This window comes from Oncorhynchus mykiss, chromosome 10 (genome assembly GCF_057628025.1).
Source record: "Oncorhynchus mykiss isolate SJ-2025 chromosome 10, ASM5762802v1, whole genome shotgun sequence".
Lineage (NCBI taxonomy): Eukaryota > Metazoa > Chordata > Actinopteri > Salmoniformes > Salmonidae > Oncorhynchus > Oncorhynchus mykiss.
This window is the reverse complement of record NC_143031.1, coordinates 16,428,610-16,447,947: the sequence shown is the minus strand read 5'-3', so window position 1 is coordinate 16,447,947 and position 19,338 is coordinate 16,428,610. Positions and strand designations below refer to the sequence as shown.

At 41.4% G+C, this 19,338-nt stretch overlaps 1 protein-coding gene across 19 annotated transcripts in view; it reads left to right on the top strand.

Moving 5' to 3' along the window:
* gramd1ba (GRAM domain containing 1Ba) overlaps window positions 1-19,338 on the top strand; it is a 133,352-nt gene that overhangs the window by 95,167 nt on the left and 18,847 nt on the right. For 18 of the 19 annotated variants that reach the window (XM_090186022.1, XM_090186015.1, XM_021617608.3 and 15 more), the window contains one exon: window positions 7,211-7,295. In XM_090186022.1, coding sequence (XP_090042148.1) covers window positions 7,211-7,295 — 85 coding nt within the window. Of the gene's footprint in view, window positions 1-3,762; window positions 5,560-7,210; window positions 7,296-19,338 lie in introns of those variants that run through there. The other variant, XM_090186027.1, reaches the window with a different exon arrangement.

Below are 19,338 nucleotides of genomic sequence, written 5' to 3'. Positions count from 1 at the left end.
ACAGGCAGCCATAGTCGACTGTAGCCTGTCTATCATAGGGTTGTTCACACACCTTAGAACCTGTTGTTCCAGGGGCACAGTGGGAAAACCAAATATTTCTGTGCTCTGCAATGGATCTGGACTTCAACCGATCTATCATTGGCAGTCTTAAGACCAGGAAAAGGTTAGAGGATATGAGTCACACTGGTATAAAGGCTGTAATCCAACACACAAGAGTCATGTTCAGTAGTGAGGAAACATTTTAAAATGGAATGAAATGTGGAGGTACTACTTAAACTTGTCCAATAAGACACACTCATTTTTGTTTTCAGTTGCAAATGTTTTGCTACAGTGTGTCTTAATGAATTCATCCCTGGTTCCTTTGGGTAATGTCAGAGAGAGACTGCGAAGTCTCAGACAGATGTTTGTGTAGGGGGAGACGAGGATGGTGGGGGAGAGCCAGGATGGGATGCAGGAGTTTGGTTGGGAGGGCAGTGTAGCCGTGTGAATCACCTTTCTGGTATGAGAGTAAGGGCCTCCCATGCCCATAACCCAAATCAGCCCCGTGAGAGGGTCTTTGGAGTTCATTCACCCCATGACCTGAGATAGAGTGGGAGACAGCGAGATCTGGCTTGGGCCTTGTCCTTGGCCATGCTACAATGTTTACACCATATGACACACACACACACACAATGGGTTTTTCTGTTCGCTGCTCTCTCTCTGCATACAAAACCTCTGAATTCATTTTTGCCTCCCATACTTTTCCTGGAAGATAAATGTATTTATTTGCATTTTTGCAGGATGAAAAAAATAATACTTAGTAACAGTAATAATATGGCAACTACTAATAATAAAATAACTGTTTTTTAAACCTAAATTAACAGCATAAAAATGTTTTGTCCAGCTACTAATTTGTATTTATTTGTGATCCCCGTTAGTTCCTGCCAAAGCAGATACTCTTCCTGGGGTCCAAACGTACCAAAGCACCCACATTACATATAAAACTACAGATAAAACAGTGAACTATGTGTTCTGACTGAACTAAAGGTAAAACAGTACATCCATATAACATCCCTACACCACCACATATCCACAACACAACATGTTTAATGCCACCATACAACAATACCACAATGTGTCTGTACCTTTTTGTGTGTGTCTCTTCAGTCCCCGCTGTTCCATAAGGTGTATTTTTACCTACTTTTGAAATCTGATTCTACTGCTTGCATCAGTTACCTGATGTGGAATAGAGCTCCATGTAGGAATGTGCGCCTCCCATAGTCTGTTCTGGACTTGGGGACTGTGAAGAGACCTGTCTCTGGTGGCATGTCTTGTGGGGTGTGCATGAGTGTCCGAGCTGTGTGCCAGTAGTTTAAACAGACAGGTCGGTACATTCAGCTTGTCAACACCTCCTACAAAAACAAGTAATGATGAAGTCCATCTCTCTTCCACTTTGAGCCATGAGAGATTGACCTGCATGCCATTAATGTTAGCTCTCTGTGTACTTTTAAGGGCCAGCCGTGCTTCCCTGTTCTGAGCCAACTGCAATGTTCCCAAGTCCCTCTTTGTGGCACCTGACCACATGACTGAACAGTAGTCAAGGTGTGACAAAACTAGAGCCTGTAGGACCTGCCTTGTTGATAGTGTTGTTAAGAATGCAGAGCAGCGCTTTATTACGGACAGACTTCTCCCCATTTTAGCTACTGTTGTATCAATATGTTTTGACCGTGACCGTTTACGATCCAGGGTTACTCTAAGCAGTTTAGTCACCTCAATTTCCACATTATTCATTACGAGACGTAGTTGAGGTTTAGGGTTTAGTGAATGATTTGCCCAAATACAATGCTTTTAATTTTGGAAATATTTAGGCCTAGCTTATTCCTTGCTACCCATTCCAAAACTAACTGCAGCTCTTTGTTAAGTGTTAGTGTTATGTCATCTGCATACATACACACTGGCCTTACTCAAAGGCTGCATGTCGTTAGTAAAGATTTGAAATAGGCCTCCAGCTAATAAACTACTGTTACAACTACTAATACAATTAAGTACCTATAAAATATACATACATATTTTCAAATATCTTCACATGGTGATGGTTCTATTAGTTCTTAACATTTGAAAAGGGGCTTTCTTAAATTGACTGGGATTTTAATGCCATGATTTCTATAGGTTAATGATTCCAGTCATTTGGGTCTTTGTATCTAAAACATCTTACTCCAACCTCATGATGTACTCTTGGAATTTCTAATTACTGCTGCTGTTGAATGGACTAGTGTGAGTCTTGTAAAGTTAGGTGTTCCTTAATATATACAGTTGATACTAGAGGTCGACCGATTATGATATTTCAACCATGATACCGATACCGATTAATCGGCAGATTTTTATTTATTTATTTGTAATAATGACAGTTACAACAATACTGAATGAACACTTATTTTAACTTAATATAATACATCAAAATTTATCCTCAAGTAAATAATGAAACATGTTCAATTTGGTTTAAATAATGCAAAAACAAAGTGTTGGAGAAGAAAGTAAAAATGCAATATGTGCTATGTAAGAAAGCTAACGTTTCAGTTCCTTGCTCAGAACATGAGAACATATGAAAGCTGGTGGTTCCTTTTAACATGGGTCTTCAATATTCCCAGGTAAGAAGTTTTAGGTTGTAGTTATTGTAGGAGTTATAGGACTATTTCCTTCTATACCATTTGTATTTCTTTAACCTTTGACTATTGGATGTTCTTATAGGCACTTTACTATTGCCAGTGTAACAGTATAGCTTCCGTCCCTCTCTTCGCTCCTCCCTGGGCTCGAACCAGCAACACAACGACAATTAGCGTGCGCTAACTAGCTAGCCATTTCACTTCGGTTACACCAGCCTCATCTCGGGAGTTGATAGGCTTGAAGTCATAAACAACGCAATGCTTGACGAAGAGCTGCTGTCAAAACGCACGAAAGTGTTTGAATTAATGTTTACGCGCCTGCTTCTACCTACCACCATTCAGTCAGATACTTGTATGATTGTATGCTCAGTCAGATTATATGCAACGCAGGACACGCTAGATAATATCTAGTAATATCATCAACCATGTGTAGTTAACTAGTGATTATGATTGATTGATGCTAGCTAATGCTAGCTAGCAACTTACCTTAGCTTACTGCATTCGCGTAACAGGCAGTCTCCTTGTGGAGTGCAACGAGAGAGGCAGGTCGTTATTGCGTTGGACTTGTTAACTGTACGGTTGCAAGATTGGATCCCCCGAGCTGACAATGTGAAAATCTGTCGTTCTGCCCCTGAACAAGGCATTTAACCCACCGTTCCTAGGCCGTCATTGAAAATAAGAATGTGTTCTTAACTGACTTGCCAAGTTAAATAAAGGTATAAAAATAATAATAATAATCGGCAAATCGGCGCCCAAAAATACCGATATCCGATTGTTATGAAAACTTGAAATCGGCCCTAATTAATCGGCCATTCCGATTAATCGGTCGACCTCTAGTTGATACATTTCAAAATAGATTAGTACCAATGCAGTTGTCTTCTGTTTGGGAGGGACAGCCCATTGAGTGATTCAGACAGTGTGCAATGATGTCTTATAACGGCATCCAAGAATCAATCTGCAAAGATTGTTATGAATGACAAAGTAAGGTCTTGGTTGTGTTTAAATAGATGACGTCACCATAGACTAGGATAGGAAGCAGTAGTTGGGTTACTAAACTACTAAATTCACAGCGGGTATCATAAGAAAAGCCTTTGGTTCAAGTCAGGACTTCCGGATGGACACACACAACACACACGTGGATACATGACTTGTGCATACTGTGTAGCCTTAGGGTCTTCATAGAGAACCATAGAGGTTGACTGTTCAAAGGGCTTTTCAGGCTGAGAGATGGTTTTTGGAGGTGTTTTATAGCCTTAAAAACATACAAGCAGGTACACCTTCTGTTGCACTCAAGTGCACGCTAGGCCCTCCCATTTCTCCTCCCTCTCTCTCTCTGCCACTCTCTCCTTCCTTTTTCTCTCTCAATGCTCCTCCAATACCACTTTCCTCGAGAATAGGGGAGGGAGGGAGAGATTTCAACAGTAGGACTAGAGTCCTGGTAGGAGCACACGGCTCTGTTGTGGTTTGCCTGGTCAGTAGTGTGCAGTGGTCCTTTTTGGTCAGTCACATGGGTTCCACTCTGTCCTGGGACGCACTGTTGACCACTTTTATTGATGAACAATCGTCTCTTCACTGGACAAGCTAAAGCATCAAGCGGATTGTTCTGTTTTCTGCTCTCCCTGAGGACAAAGACTGTATGTGTCCATTTTAGAGAGAGAGAGAGCAATTGGACTTTGAGACTGCTTGAGCTGGGCTTATATGTATGTTTTCTGTTAGTGCAGAAAGAGAGCTTTTTTTCTCCATGTGGATTGTGTGTTTTTTGATATAGATATATATTGCTTTGAGAAATCATTTGAGGAGACCATGCCATTCTGCAGCACCTTTGGAGGTATCCCTATCTGAAATGACATTGGGGATGACTGCATGTATAAGTGGGATTGTTTTATAAGAGGATTGTTTTAAACCAACTTTTTCCGTCAATTACAGACTGCAAAGCATATTTTCTGTAGTTTAACTGACTGGAGGCCTTTTCTGTGTCCCAGGTCTTAACCTTGTCTTAACCCTGTTTAAACCTGGTTCTGACTTGGTCTTAACCCATTCTTAAGCCGGACCAACCAGTGCACTTGGCCCAAATGGCCTATTAAGACTTACCAGGGGATCAACTATTTTTCAAAAACAGGAGGGAGGGAGGAGACATTTCCACTCCAGAAGAAGGGGGCTCCTGCTGTCCTGAGTGTAAATCAATATTTCCTTACGCCCTCCACCCAGCTTCTCATGCCTAACTGTACTCTATGGAGTACTCTCTCTGAGTTCTGTAGTTCTATATTATGGGGTCCTTTAGCTAAGCAGTTCAGAGAGTTAGGAAACGTTCACATTCCTTCATTCTTTAGTAATGTGAAATATGCTTTTATTAATTCTGTATTGTTAAGTTCTAGTGAGCTCTTAAGCTCTGCTAGTTACCTGTAGTGGTGAGAGATATTATTCCAGGTATCTCTGTCTCCCCAGCCTCTTTGGGAGGGTTCAGAGAAGTTCTCTGTTCCACCCAGGGGAGGGAGGGAGAGAGATGGGGAGAGAGAGAGGGAGGGAGGAGCTGATGACAAATGACCAGTCCCCTGAGGGCTGAGTTTACTGCAGGTCAACTGCAGCTTAGGCGCTGTGTGTAAGAGGAGCCAGGGCTAGACAACGTTTGACTCGTAGAGGAATTCCATTCCTTCATCGACAAAGGGGGAATACCAGACCAACACCAGACCAACACCAGACCACCCGCCGGGCTGAAAGACCCTGCTCACACCTTCCACCTGAGGAAAGAAAGAAAGAAAGCGAGAGGGAGGGGACGGGTGGGAGCCAAAAGAAAACGGACATCCAGGCCATGGACATTGCAGTCAGCATGGACACTGAGACAGACCAGGTGTCTCTGTCTGAAGATGCCCTAGCCCACTGGGAGACCTGGGACTGGGAGTCAGAGAGGGTGCCAGCTGTAAGTCACCCTCTCTGGAGCTGGGGTGGAGACAGGTGTGGGGGGATGAGTGGGTGAGGGTTACAGTTTTAAATCCCAAGTTGATTATCGGTTTCTAAACTAGTATGTGATATTGTTGTGCTGTGCTGCAAAGTGACTTATGGTGAACTTGTGGTCGCGGTCATTGTCTTGCACATTTTTGGGGGTTGATACAGGACTAGGGGTAAGGGTAGGCTGGACAGCGAGTGGAGTGGCTCTAGAAGATTCGCTTAGGCGCACTGATTTGGGGTGGCAGGTAGCCTAGTGGTTAGAGCGTTGGGCCAGTAACCGAAAGGTTGCTAGATCGAATAACCGAGCAGACAAGGTAAAAATCTGTCGTTCTGCCCCTGAACAAGGCAGTTATCCCACTGTTCTTAGGCCGTCATTGTAAATAAGAATTTGTTCTTAACCGACTTTCCTAGTTTATTTAAAGGTTAATTTAAAATAAAATAAAATAGGGTAGACAGTTGTGGAAAAATAAAATGCATAATTTTATATAGGAATGTAGTGGAGTAAAAGTAAAAGCTGTAGAAAATATAAATAGTAAAGTACAGATACCCCCCCAAAATTATTTAAGTAGTACTTTAAAGTAGTTTTACTTAAGTAATTTACTTCACTGCCTATAGAGATGTAATAGAGAGCTCATCTATCTGTAAAGGCCTCTTCTGTGACAGCATGGCCAACGGCATTGAGACAAGTGCCAGTCTCCATTTTAAAGTAGTGGTACCCTCTATCCAACTCTATGGCTAGACCTGATGACCAACACATTAACACTACAACTCAAGCTTTAGTTCTAGGCCATAGGCTCTTCCGTTGCTGTGCACTGGGCTGGTTAGAATGACCCAAGGCAATGTTAGTGTCCAGTCTAAAACCATCACCACCACACTGAGAGCTCATTGGCTGCATTCCCTCCCTTTTCAGGATAAACAATGCAGTGTTTGTGTGGAGAGACAGGCGAACTGGCTGTGGTCTGCAACTGCCGATAAGAGAACTCTCTCTTTATCTGGCCCTCTAGAAGGAAATGTGTTTATCTGAATGTGAGGGAGAGAAAGACAGGAGGAACTCCAGCTGAAGTATTATTAGCATCAGCGTGGATCATTTAGCATATTTTAAAGTGTTCCCGTTTGTGATAGGAGCTTTTATGTTATTTCAGACTCTGACAATCTGTAGAGAAAGAAAAGAGAGACAGAGTTTGATTCTATTTCTGCAGTAGCCATGGTCAGATAACATCACTGAATGGGGGTGGCAGCTAGCCTGGTGGTTAAGAGCATTGGGCCAATAACTGAAAGGTCGCTGGTTCAAATCCCCAAGCCGACTAGGTGAAAATTCTGTCGGTGCCCTTGAGCAAGGCACTTATCCCTAATTTCTCCTGTAAGTCACTCTGGATAAGAGTGTCTACTAAATGACTGAAATGTCAATTTAACTGGAATAAAATATATAGTCATGTCTACTACCATTTTCATAAAAAAACTGGGCAGAGTCATGTTATACAGATAAGTAAATTAGTTCCCTGTCTGTTTATTGCTGTCAGTGGGGGCATTACACTTGTTTGCGTATCTAAAATATTTTATATTTGTGTTTGTTAATTTAGTGCAAATGTGTTTTTTATGTTTTCCTTCTATCCCCGCTACAGGTATTGAGTCCTACGTATAAGCAACGCAATGAGGACTTCAGAAAACTCTTCAAGCAGCTACCCGACTCAGAACGCCTCATCGTGGGTGAGTAAGATGGAAGGATCAATGAAAACTATATTCATATTTATTCTTGAACACCTTGGTGGTTTTCAGCAGGGCACACCATACAATAGCAAAAACATATTACAACGGAATAACAGTCTGTTTTTCTAAATTCAGATAGTGACTCTCTGTTTCAATTGTTTTCTCCCCGCTTAACATGACCTAGCTTTTTCTTGTTGTCCTGAACAGTACAGATCTTAATCTCCCTTGGCTTTTTTTGATGTCTGCAAAGTATGACAAACTGAGTTAGGAGTGATTTAATGTGCAATGTCACCCGATCACAAGTATATTCAGAGATGTGAAACATTTAGAACGTTGCAGATGGAAATGTAACCAGTAGAGCCAACTCAAGCTCTCAAACAATAAAAACCATACATAAACAAAAGACAATAAACACACATTTCAACAAACATTAATGGCATCACACCTGCTCAGACCCACATGTCTCCACCGCAACCCTACACATCACGTATGTCTCACAACCACACTCCCCCTCAACCTTCATCCCCTGGAACTTTCCAGTGCTTATAGTTCTATTTTTCTCAGTAGCCCACACCTTTTCAATATTTAAATAATCATACATTTGATTCGTCCACTATCGTAGTGAGCGAGTTTTTAAGTAGACATTTTTTTGAAATTGCAAAAGTATGGTCCATCCCGTTTTGGGTATCTCACCGCACCCTCATATGCGACCCGTTTCAGGAAACTAGGCGTATGTCGCGGGTCACTACTTCACAGGAAAGCCGTTTCAACGTAAACTTTTTTACGTCACCAACGCTCTGGATAACATGAAAGCAGCCTAATCAGCTCTGCTAGGCTGAGTAAAATGGTCAGAGTTTGAGTGGGGGCTAAAGCTTAAGAGGGTGTGAACGATTCTGAATGGGTGTTGACAAAGAAGAGTTCTCCAGTAGGTACAAAAACAAAGGCTATTTTCTAAAAAGTGAGGTTACAAGTTTATTAACTTTAAAAGCAGAATTACTTTCCCATTGTTCCTCATTCAGTGTATGGTATACCATTTTGTATAATATCTCTGTGTCTCTGGATAAAAGCAACGCTACATAAGACCGAGTCAAGGCAGTTGGTCACATATGCCATGTCTTGAAATATGCAGAGAGACTGATTTTTAAAAGTAAACTTACATTGTAAAACTTCTGACAGCCAACTTTCTAACTCAGACCATAACTTTTGGACTTTATAGCACTCCCAGAAGGCATAAATTATTGAGTCTTTATTAGTTTTATACTTAAGACATGACTGCCTTTGTGCTGTAGAATTTGTGAATTTTGTCTCTTGTATAATAAATTCTATACATTTAGTTTATATTGGATTAAGCGTACAGTCGTGGCCAAAGGTTTTGAGAATGACACATATTAATTTCCACAAAGTTTGCTGCATCAGTGTCTTTAGATATTTTGGTCAGATGTTACTATGGAATACTGAAGTATAATTACAAGCATTTCATAAGTGTCAAAGGCTTTTATTGACAATTACAGTGGGGCAAAAAAGTATTTAGTCAGCCACCAATTGTGCCAAAGTTCTCCCACAAAGTTCTCCCACTTAAAAAGATGAGGCCTGTAATTTTCATCATAGGTACACTTCAACTATGACAGACAAAATGAGAAGAAATTGTGCCAAAGTTCTCCCACAAAGTTCTCCCACTTTAAAAGATGAGGCCTGTAATTTTCATCATAGGTACACTTCAACTATGACAGACAAAATGAGAAGAAAAAAAATCCAGAAAATCACATTGTAGGATTTTTTATGAATTTATTTGCAAATTATGGTGGAAAATAAGTATTTGGTCACCTACAAACAAGCAAGATTTCTGTCTCTCTGACCTGTAACTTCTTCTTTAAGAAGCTCCTCTGTCCTCCACTCGTTACCTGTATTAATGGCACCTGTTTGAACTTGTTATCAATATAAAAGACACCTGTCCACAACCTCAAACAGTCACACTCCAAACTCCACTATGGCCAAGACCAAAGAGCTGTCAAAGGACACCAGAAACAAAATTGTATACCTGCACCAGGCTGGGAAGACTGAATCTGCAATAGGTAAGCAGCTTGGTTTGAAGAAATCAACTGTGGGAGCAATTCAGGACACCAGAAACAAAATTGTATACCTGCACCAGGCTGGGAAGACTGAATCTGCAATAGGTAAGCAGCTTGGTTTGAAGAAATCAACTGTGGGAGCAATTACTAGGAAATGGAAGACGTACAAGACCACTGATAATCTCCCTCGATCTGGGGCTCCACGCAGATGGACTCCGTGGGGTCAAAATGATCACAAGAACAGTGAGCAAAAATTCCAGAACCACACGGGGGGACCTAGTGAATGAACTGCAGAGAGCTGGGACCAAAGTAACAAAGCCTACCATCAGTAACACACTACGCCGCCAGGGACTCAAATCCTGCAGTGCCAGACGTGTCCCCCTGCTTAAACCAGTACATGTCCAGGCCCGTCTGAAGTTTGCTAGAGAGCATTTTGATGATCCAGAAGAAGATTGGGAGAATGTCATATGGTCAGATGAAACCAAAATATCACTTTTTGGTAAAAACTAAACTCGTCGTGTTTGGAGGACAAAGAATGCTGAGTTGCATCCAAAGAACACCATACCTACTGTGGAGCATGGGGGTGGAAACATCATGCTTTGGGGCTGTTTTTCTGCAAAGGGACCAGGACGACATATCCGTGTAAAGGAAAGAATGAATGGGTCAAGTATCGTGAGATTTTGAGTGAAAACCTCCTTCCATCAGCAAGGGCATTGAAGATGAAACGTGGCTAGGTCTTTCAGCATGACAATGATCCCAAACACACTGCCCAGGCAATGAAGGAGTGGCTTCGTAAGAAGCATTTCAAGGTCCTGGAGTGGCCTAGCCAGTCTCCAGATCTCAAACCCATAGAACATTTTTGGAGGGAGTTGAAAGTCCGTGTTGCCCAGCAACAGCCCCAAAACATCACTGCTCTAGAGGAGATTGGCATGGAGGAATGGGCCAAAATACCAGCAACAGTGTGTGAAAACCTTGTGAAGACTTACAGAAAACGTTTGACCTCTGTCATTGCCAACAAAGGGTATATAACAAAATAATTTGCAAATAAATTCATAAAAAATCCTACAATGTGATTTTCTGGATTTTTTTTTTCCTCATTTTTTCTGTCATTGTGGAAGTGTACCTATGATGAAAATTACAGGCCTCATCTTTTTAAGTGGGAGAACTTGCACAATTGGTGGCTGACTAAATACTTTTTGCCCCACTGTACATGAAGTTGATGCAAAGAGTCAATATTTGCAGTGTTGACCCTTCTTTTTCAAGACCTCTGCAATCTGCCCTGGCATGCTGTCAATTAACCTCTGGGCCACATCCTGACTGATGGCAGCCCATTCTTGCATAATCAATGCTTGGAGTTTGTCAGAATTTGTGGGGTTTTGTTTGTCCACCCGCCTCTTGAGGATTGACCACAAGTTCTCAATGGGATTAAGGTCTGGAGTTTCCTGGCCATGGACCCAAAATATCTACACTGCTCCAAAAAATAAAGGGAACACTAAAATAACACATCCTAGATCTGAATGAATTAAATATTCTTATTAAATACTTTTTTCTTTACATAGTTGAATGTGCTGACAACAAAATCACACAAAAATTATCAATGGAAATCAAATTTATCAACCCATGGAGGTCTGGATTTGGAGTCACACTCAAAATTAAAGTGGAAAACTACACTACAGGCTGATCCAACTTTGATATAATGTCCTTAAAACAAGTCTAAATGAGGCTCAGTAGTGTGTGTGGCCTCCACGTGCCTGTATGACCTCCCTACAATGCCTGGGCATGCTCCTGATGAGGGATCTCCTCCCAGACCTGGACTAAAGCATCCGCCAACTCCTGGACAGTCTGTGGTGCAACGTGGTGTTGGTGGATGGCGCGAGACTTGATTTCCCAGATGTGCTCAATTGGATTCAGGTCTGGGGAACGAGCGGGCCAGTCCATAGCATCAATGCCTTCCTCTTGCAGGAATTGCTGACACACTCCAGCCACATGAGGTCTAGCATTGTCTTGCATTAGGAGGAACCCAGGGCCAACCGCACCAGCATATGGTCTCACAAGGGGTCTGAGGATCTCATCTCGGTACCTAATGGCAGTCAGGCTACCTCTGGCGAGCACATGGAGGGCTGTGCGGCCCCCCAAAGAAATGCCACCCCACACCATGACTGACCCACCGCCAAACCGGTCATGCTGGAGGATGTTGCAGGCAGCAGAACGTTCTCCACAGCATCTCCAGACTCTGTCACGTCTGTCACATGTGCTCAGTGTGAACCTGCTCTCATCTGTGAAGAGCACAGGGCTCCAGTGGCGAATTTGGCAATCTTGGTGTTCTCTGGCAAATGCCAAACGTCCTGCACGGTGTTGGGCTGTAAGCGCAACCCCCACCTGTGGACGTCGGGCCCTCATACCACCCTCATGGAGTCCGTTTCTGACCGTTTGAGCAGACACATGCACATTTGTGGCCTGCTGGAGGTCATTTTGCTGGGCTCTGACAGTGCTCCTCCTTGCACAAAGGCGGAGGTAGCGGTCCTGCTGCTGGGTTGTTGCCCTCCTACGGCCTCCCACGTCTCCTGATGTACTGGCCTGTCTCCTGGTAGCGCCTCCATGCTCTGGACATTACGCTGACAGACACAGCAAACCTTCTTGCCACAGCTCGCATTGATGTGCCATCCTGGATGAGCTGCACTCCCTGAGCCACTTGTGTGGGTTGTAGACTCCGTCTCATGCTACCACTAGAGTGAAAGCACCGCCAGCATTCAAAAGTGACCAAAACATCAGCAAGGAAGCATAGGAACTGAGAAGTGGTCTGTGGTCACCACCTGCAGAACCACTCCTTTATTGGGGGTGTCTTGCTAATTGCCTATAATTTCCACCTGTTGTGTATTCCATTTGCACAACAGCATGTGACATTTATTGTCAATCAGTGTTGCTTCCTAAGTGGACAGTTTGATTTCACAGAAGTGTGATTGACTTGGAGTTACATTGTGTTGTTTAAGTGTTCCCTTTATTTTTTTGAGCAGTGTATGTTTTGTTCTCCGAGCCACTTAGTTATCACTTTTGCCTTATGGCAAGGTGCTCCGTCATGCTGGAAAAGGCATTGTTCGTCACCAAACTGTTTCTGGATGGTTGGGAGAAGTTGCTCTTGGAGGATGTGTTGGTACCATTCTTTATTCATGGCTGTGTTCTTAGGCAAAATTGTGAGTGAGCCCACTCCCTTGGCTGAGAAGCAACCCCACACATGAATGGTCTCAGGATGCTTTACTGTTGGCATGACACAGGACTGATGGTAACGCTCACCTTGTCTTCTCCGGACAAGCTTTTTTTTCCGGATGCCCCAAACAATCGGAAAGGGGATTCATCAGAGAAAATGACTTTAACCCAGTCCTCAGCAGTCCAATCCCTGTACCTTTTGCAGAATGTCTGTCCCTGATGTTTTTCCTGGAGAGAAGTGGCTTCTTTGCTGCCCTTCTTGACACCAGGCCATCCTCCAAAAGTCTGCCATTCCTGAGCAAGCTCTGTACTGGTGGTGCCCCGATCCCGCAGCTGAATAAACTTTAGGAGACGGTCCTGGCACATGCTGGACTTTCTTGGGCACCCTTGATGATCCGATAAATGGTTGATTTAGGTGCAATCTTACTGGCAGCAATATCCTTGCCTGTAAAGCCCTTTTTGTGCAAAGCAATGATGGTGGCACGTATTTCCTTGCAGGTAACCATATTTGACAGAGGAAGAACAATGATCCCAAGCACCACCCTCCTTTTTAAGCTTTCAGTCTGTTATTCGAACTCAATCAGCATGACCGAGTGATCTCCAGCCTTGTCCTCGTCAACACTCACACCTGGGGTAACGAGAGAATCACTGACATGATGTCAGCCTTGTCCTTTTGTGGCAGGTCTGAAATGCAGTGGAAATGTTTTTTGTGGATTCAGTTCATTTGCATGGCAAAGAGGGACTTTGATCAGATGAATTGCAATTAATTGCACTCTTTATAACATTCTGGAGTATATGCAAATTGCCATCATACAAACTGAGGCAGCAGACTTTGTGAAAATTAATTTTTGTGTCATTCTCAACTTTTGGCCATGACTGCACATTAACTGTAATTTTGTTCGTACACTCCCTCCATCTTGTGCAAATATCAGTTCTTTAAAAATGTTGTTGTATATCCTACCTATTATTTGAGCGAGTATCTTTTCCTGACTCAAATAGGATTCCCTCAACATTGCTCTGATGACCAAAAGTTTTCAGATCGAAATTTCGTAAAATACAACTTTTAAGTTGCATATTAGAGGTCGACCGATTATGATTTTTCACCGCCAATACTGATACCGATTGGAGGACCAAAAAAGCCGATACCGATTTAACTTCTTATGGTATAGGGGACGCTTGCATCCCACTTGGCCAAAAGCCAGGGAAAATGCAGCGCAGCAAATTCAAATAAAATTATATAAAAATCAAACTTTCATTAAATCACACATGTAAGATACTAAATTAAAGCTCCACTCGTTGTGAATCGTTGTGAAGCTATTATCTGATGATGGCACAACAGTAAACAAAGAGGGTAGCATATTTCAACCCTGCAGGCGCTACACAAAACGCAGAAATAAAATATAAAACATGCCTTACCTTTACAAGCTTCTTTTGTTGGCACTCCAATATGTCCCATAAACATCACAATTGGTCCTTTTGTTCGATTAATTCCGTCCATATATATCCAAATGTCCATTTATTTGGCGCTGTTTGATCCAGAAAAAAAACAGCTTCCAAATTGTGCAACGTCACTGCAAAATATTTCAAAAGTTGCCTGTAAACTTTGCCAAAACATTTCAAACTACTTTTGCAATACAACTTTAGGTATTTTTAAATGTTAATAATCGGTCAAATTGAAGACGGGTCCATCTCTGTTCAATAGAGGAAGATGACAAACCAAGCTACTTTTCAAGTCTTGCGCAACTCTCAACAGTGTTACGCAGTTCCTAGATGGCCGTACTTCTTCATTGCACAAAGGAATAACCTCAACCAAATTCCAAAGTCTGGTGACATCCAGTGGAAGCGGTAGGAACTGAACACAACTTCCTAAGAAATATCGTTTTCCAATGAGAACTCACTGAACAGACAGAGACCTAAAACAAAATCTGAACGGTTAGTCCTCGGGGTTTTGCGTGCTACATAAGTTCTGTTGTACTCACAGACATGATTCAAACAGTTTTAGAAACTTCAGAGTGTTTTCTATCCAAATCTACCAATAATATGCTTATCTTATATTCTTGGCATGAGTAGCAGGAAGTTGAAATTGGGCACGCTATTTATCCAAAAGTGAAAATGCTGCCCCCTACACCTTAAGAAGTTAATCGGCAGATTTTCTTAAAAAATGTATTTGTAATAATGACAATTACAACAATACTGAATGAACACTTGTTTTAACTTAATATAATACATCAATAAAATCTATTTAGCCTCAAGTAAATAATGAAACATGTTAAATTTGGTTTAAATAATGCAAAAACAAAGTGCTGGAGAAGAAAGTAAAAGTGCAATATGTGCTATGTAAGAAAGCTAATGTTTCAGTCCCTTGCTCAGAACATGAGAACATATGAAAGCTGGTGGTTCCTTTTAACATGAGTCTTCAATATTCCCAGGTAAGAAGTTTTAGGTTGTAGTTATTAAAGGAATTATAGGACTATTTCCCTCTATACCCTTTGTATTTCATTAACCTTTGACTATTGGATGCGCTTATAGGCACTTTAGCATTGCCAGTGTAACAGTATAGCTTCCTCCTCCATGGGCTCGAACCAGCAACACAACGACAACAGCCATCATCGAAGCAGCGTTACCCATGCAGAGCAAGGGGAGCAACTACTAGAAGGCTCAGAGCGAGTGACGTTAGAAACGCTATTAGTGCGCAAAAGTTAAGCACGAAGAAACTGTGGAAATACTCATCAGGATGGGGAAAGCACGTTTCTGACCACACAGCGTGCTGGGGTCATAGAATAACTGAAACTGAAGTCCCAGGAATCAAGGCCACTGATAAGCTGAATGAGATGTGATAAGTATTTGGTGTGACCTTGACCAATAAGACTCTTAACAAAAGTGGGGCTCCTCTGAATGGAAGACCAAGCTGCCCGACTAGAACTAACCAGAAGGGATGGCTAGAATCAGCTGACGGAAGCTGTCCGTTTTAACATTGTTCCTCTTTAGAGTATTTAACAATATATACCTTGGGTGGCGAGTTGATACAATTCCAAATTTGAAAGTTTTAAAACACCCTCAGATTTTGGGAAATGTTCCACTTTATTCTGAGTTTTATTTGCCCAAATGAAATCTGTCATTGGTATTACCGAAAATAAATTCTAATAAATTTTGGAGCCATGCCATTCTAAAGCGGTTTATTCTACCTGTAAGATTTATGGGGAGATTATTCCATTGAATTATATCTGATTTCATGTTGTTGAGTAATGGGTTAAAGTTGTATTTATGTATTTGTTGTTTGTCACTTAATAATCATCTTAAGTATGTAGTATTTTTGTGGACCACAAGTATCGTCAATATTTCAGTTTTTTCCAGGTTCATTTTATATCCTGAGATTTTTAGATTATTCCGGAAATATTTTTACATTGAGTTTTCAATATTAGTCAGGTGTATGAGGAGATGGTCTGCAAATAAGTTTAGTTTATATACATGTTTACTGATATCTGTTACTTTTGGGTCCTGTCTAATTTCTTTATTTTTTATTTCACCTTTATTTAACCAGGTAGGCTAGTTGAGAAGTTCTCATTTACAACTGTGACCTGGCCAAGATAAAGCAAAGCAGTTCGACACATACAACAACAGCGTTACACATGGAATAAACAAACATACAGTAGAAAAAGTCCATATACAGTGTGTGCAAATGAGGTAGGATAAGAGAGGTAAGGCAATAAATGGGCCATGGTGGCGACGTAATTACAATATAGCAATTAAACACTGGAGTGGTAGGGTGTGCAGAAGATTAATGTGCAAGTTGAGATACTGGGTGCAAAGGAGCAAGATACATAAATAAATACAGTATGGGGATAAGGTAGATTGGATGGGTTATTTACAGATGAGCTATGTACAGGTGCAGTGATCTGCAAGCGGTTCAATTGTTGAAACAGGAGGGGGGAGAGGACATCACTGTCTCGTACCCCTTTCTAAAGCAATTTAATCAGATAAAATATTTTTGTATATTTTTGCTTTAGGATATTTATTTAATATTTAATATTTTTATGACATTTGTTATTTCATCTGGAAAGTTGAATGTTTCCAAAGTTTTGATTAGAAATGGCCACTCGATTGTCGAAAGCGTTTTCGTCATCAACAGCCATTATTGGAAAATGCACATCTTGTTTTTTAGCGCATTGTATTATACTAAAACATGTTCTGGTATTTGTTTGCAAGTGTTTATTTTAGTATGTATCAAGTCTGGTAATACTTTTGCCATTCTGTTGATTATGAGTTTTGTTATTTTATTGTCTCAATTTATTAAACCTATCACTCTGTAATCTGCTGGGGACTCTCCTGAAATAACTGTTTGATACATGGAACTCAGAAGCACTACATTGAGTGGCATGTGTGTTTGTCATTTGCATAAATAGGGGTGCTACTTTGTCCCAGAATATCAAATCCAATTCTACGTGAAAGCGGTCCATCCCTGGTGCTTTCTCTGAGCGATTGTTTTAACGGTGTCTTGTTTATTTTTGGGTGAGTTCCATTTGCTGATCTCTACTTAAGGGTTATTGAGTCTAAGAAGGCTGTAGAATCAGTCCAACTGAAATATAATTCTTATTTATATAGATTTTCATGCAAGCTTTTATAATTGTTATTAGAAGCATTGTTTAATTAAAGCAATTGTATACTTAACTTAAAAAACGATTACTTGTTTGGCGTGTATTCATTTTGTGTGGGCTGTGTGGTTGTTTACCGGTTTCTTTTGCCATTACATAGTATGCTTTAACTTGTAATTGTATGTTCTTTATTTTGTAAATATTTTTTTGTCTTTTTCGAAGATAATGATTTATTTGTATTTCATTTTAATTTCTAACTGATTGAACTTTTGCCAGGTATGAGATTATCATTCCCCTAATATATGCCTTGAAAGCATCCCAAAATGGCTTCTCGAGCGGCACAGTGGTCTTTATTTTTTCGTTTACATATTTAATAGACTTCTTGTCTTGAAGATGTGCTATGTTCATTCTCCATATTCTGTCACTAAGTGTATTTTCTATTGGTTTAATTATGCATGATTCATGAGAATGATCCGATATCACTATATCATGGATTTTAGAACCAGTATATTGTTGTGCATTGTCATTTAATTTTTTTTAAAGGTGTGGTCTTTTGTAGTTGGGAATACAAATCTCCAGATGTCCTGTAAAATATTTGTAGAGTCCCTTTTCGATAGACGGGTTGGTTGTTTAGCAAAAAAAAACGATGCCTGTACAACTATGGGACAAAACAGATGGGGTTGTCTTAGATTGTTAACCATATTTTCTCTCCAATGTTTGTTGATAACAAATCAATTTGCACAATGAGCATTTGTTGCCTCTCATACATCATTACAGTTGTTGGTTGGCTAACTAGTGAATTTGAGGAATATTAGCATTGACATCAAATCAGTCAAAACACCTCAAAACAAAACACAGTATCAAGAACAAGATGAAACTAGCTGAAACAAGTCACTTACGATTCCCCACATGGCAGTTTCTTCTGATTGTTTGTAGCTATCTGGCCATCCAGAATCGCATCGTTTTCGTGACGTCAGCTAACCCATCTATATGACAGACAATCATACCTGTTCTACACAACACATTTCTGAACGTTCTATAACTTTTCACACCCCCTGAACAGGCCCCAGGTTTCGATTAATATGCTCAGCTGGCTTTTCTGCCATTGGACTTGTTTTGAAGCTCAAATGCACATAAACTCAGCAAAAAAAGAAACATCCCTTTTTCAGGATCCTGTCTTTCAAAGATAATTAGTACAAATCCAAATAACTTCACAGATCTTCATTGTAAAGAGTTGAAACACTGTTTGCCATGCTTGTTCAATGAACCATAAACAATTAATGAACATGTACCTGTGGAACAGTCATTAAGACTCTAACAGCTTAGGCAAATAAGGTCACAGTTATGAAAACTTAGGACACTAACGAGGCCTTTCTACTGACTCTGAAAAACACCAAAGAAAGATGCCCAGGGTCCCTGCTCATCTGCGTGAATGTGCCTTAGGCATGCAGCAAGGAGGCATTAGGACTGCATTGTGGCCAGGGCAATAAATTGCAATGTCCTTACTGTAAGATGCCTAAGCGCTACAGGGAGACAGGACGGACAGCTGATCATCCTCGCAGTGGCAGATCACGTGTAACAACACCTGCACAGGATCGGTACATCCGAACATCACACCTGCGGGACAGGTACAGGATGGCAACAACAACTGCCCGAATTACACCAGGAATGCACAGTCCCTCCATCAGTGCTCAGACTGTCTGCAATAGGCTGAGAGAGGCTGGACTGAGGGCTTGTAGGCCTGTTGTAAGGCAGGTCCTCACCAGACATCACCGGCAACAACGTCACCTATGGGCACATACCCACCGTTGCTGGACCAGACAGGACTGGCAAAAAGTGCTCTTCACTGACGAGTCGCGGTTTTGTCTCACCAGGGGTGATGGTCGGATTCGTGTTTATCGTTGAAGGAATGAGCGTTACACCGAGGCCTGTACTCTGGAACGGGATCGAGGTGGAGGGTCCGTCATGGTCTGGGGCCGTGTGTCACAGCATCATCAGACTGAGCTTGTTGTCATTGCAGGAAATCTCAACGCTGTGGTTTCAGGGAAGACATCCTCCTCCCTCCATGTGGTACCCTTCCTGCAGGCTCATCCTGACATGACAATGCCACCACGCACATAACGAGCAGTATTGCTGATTTCTTGCAAGACAGGAATGTCAGTGTTCTGCCATGGCCAG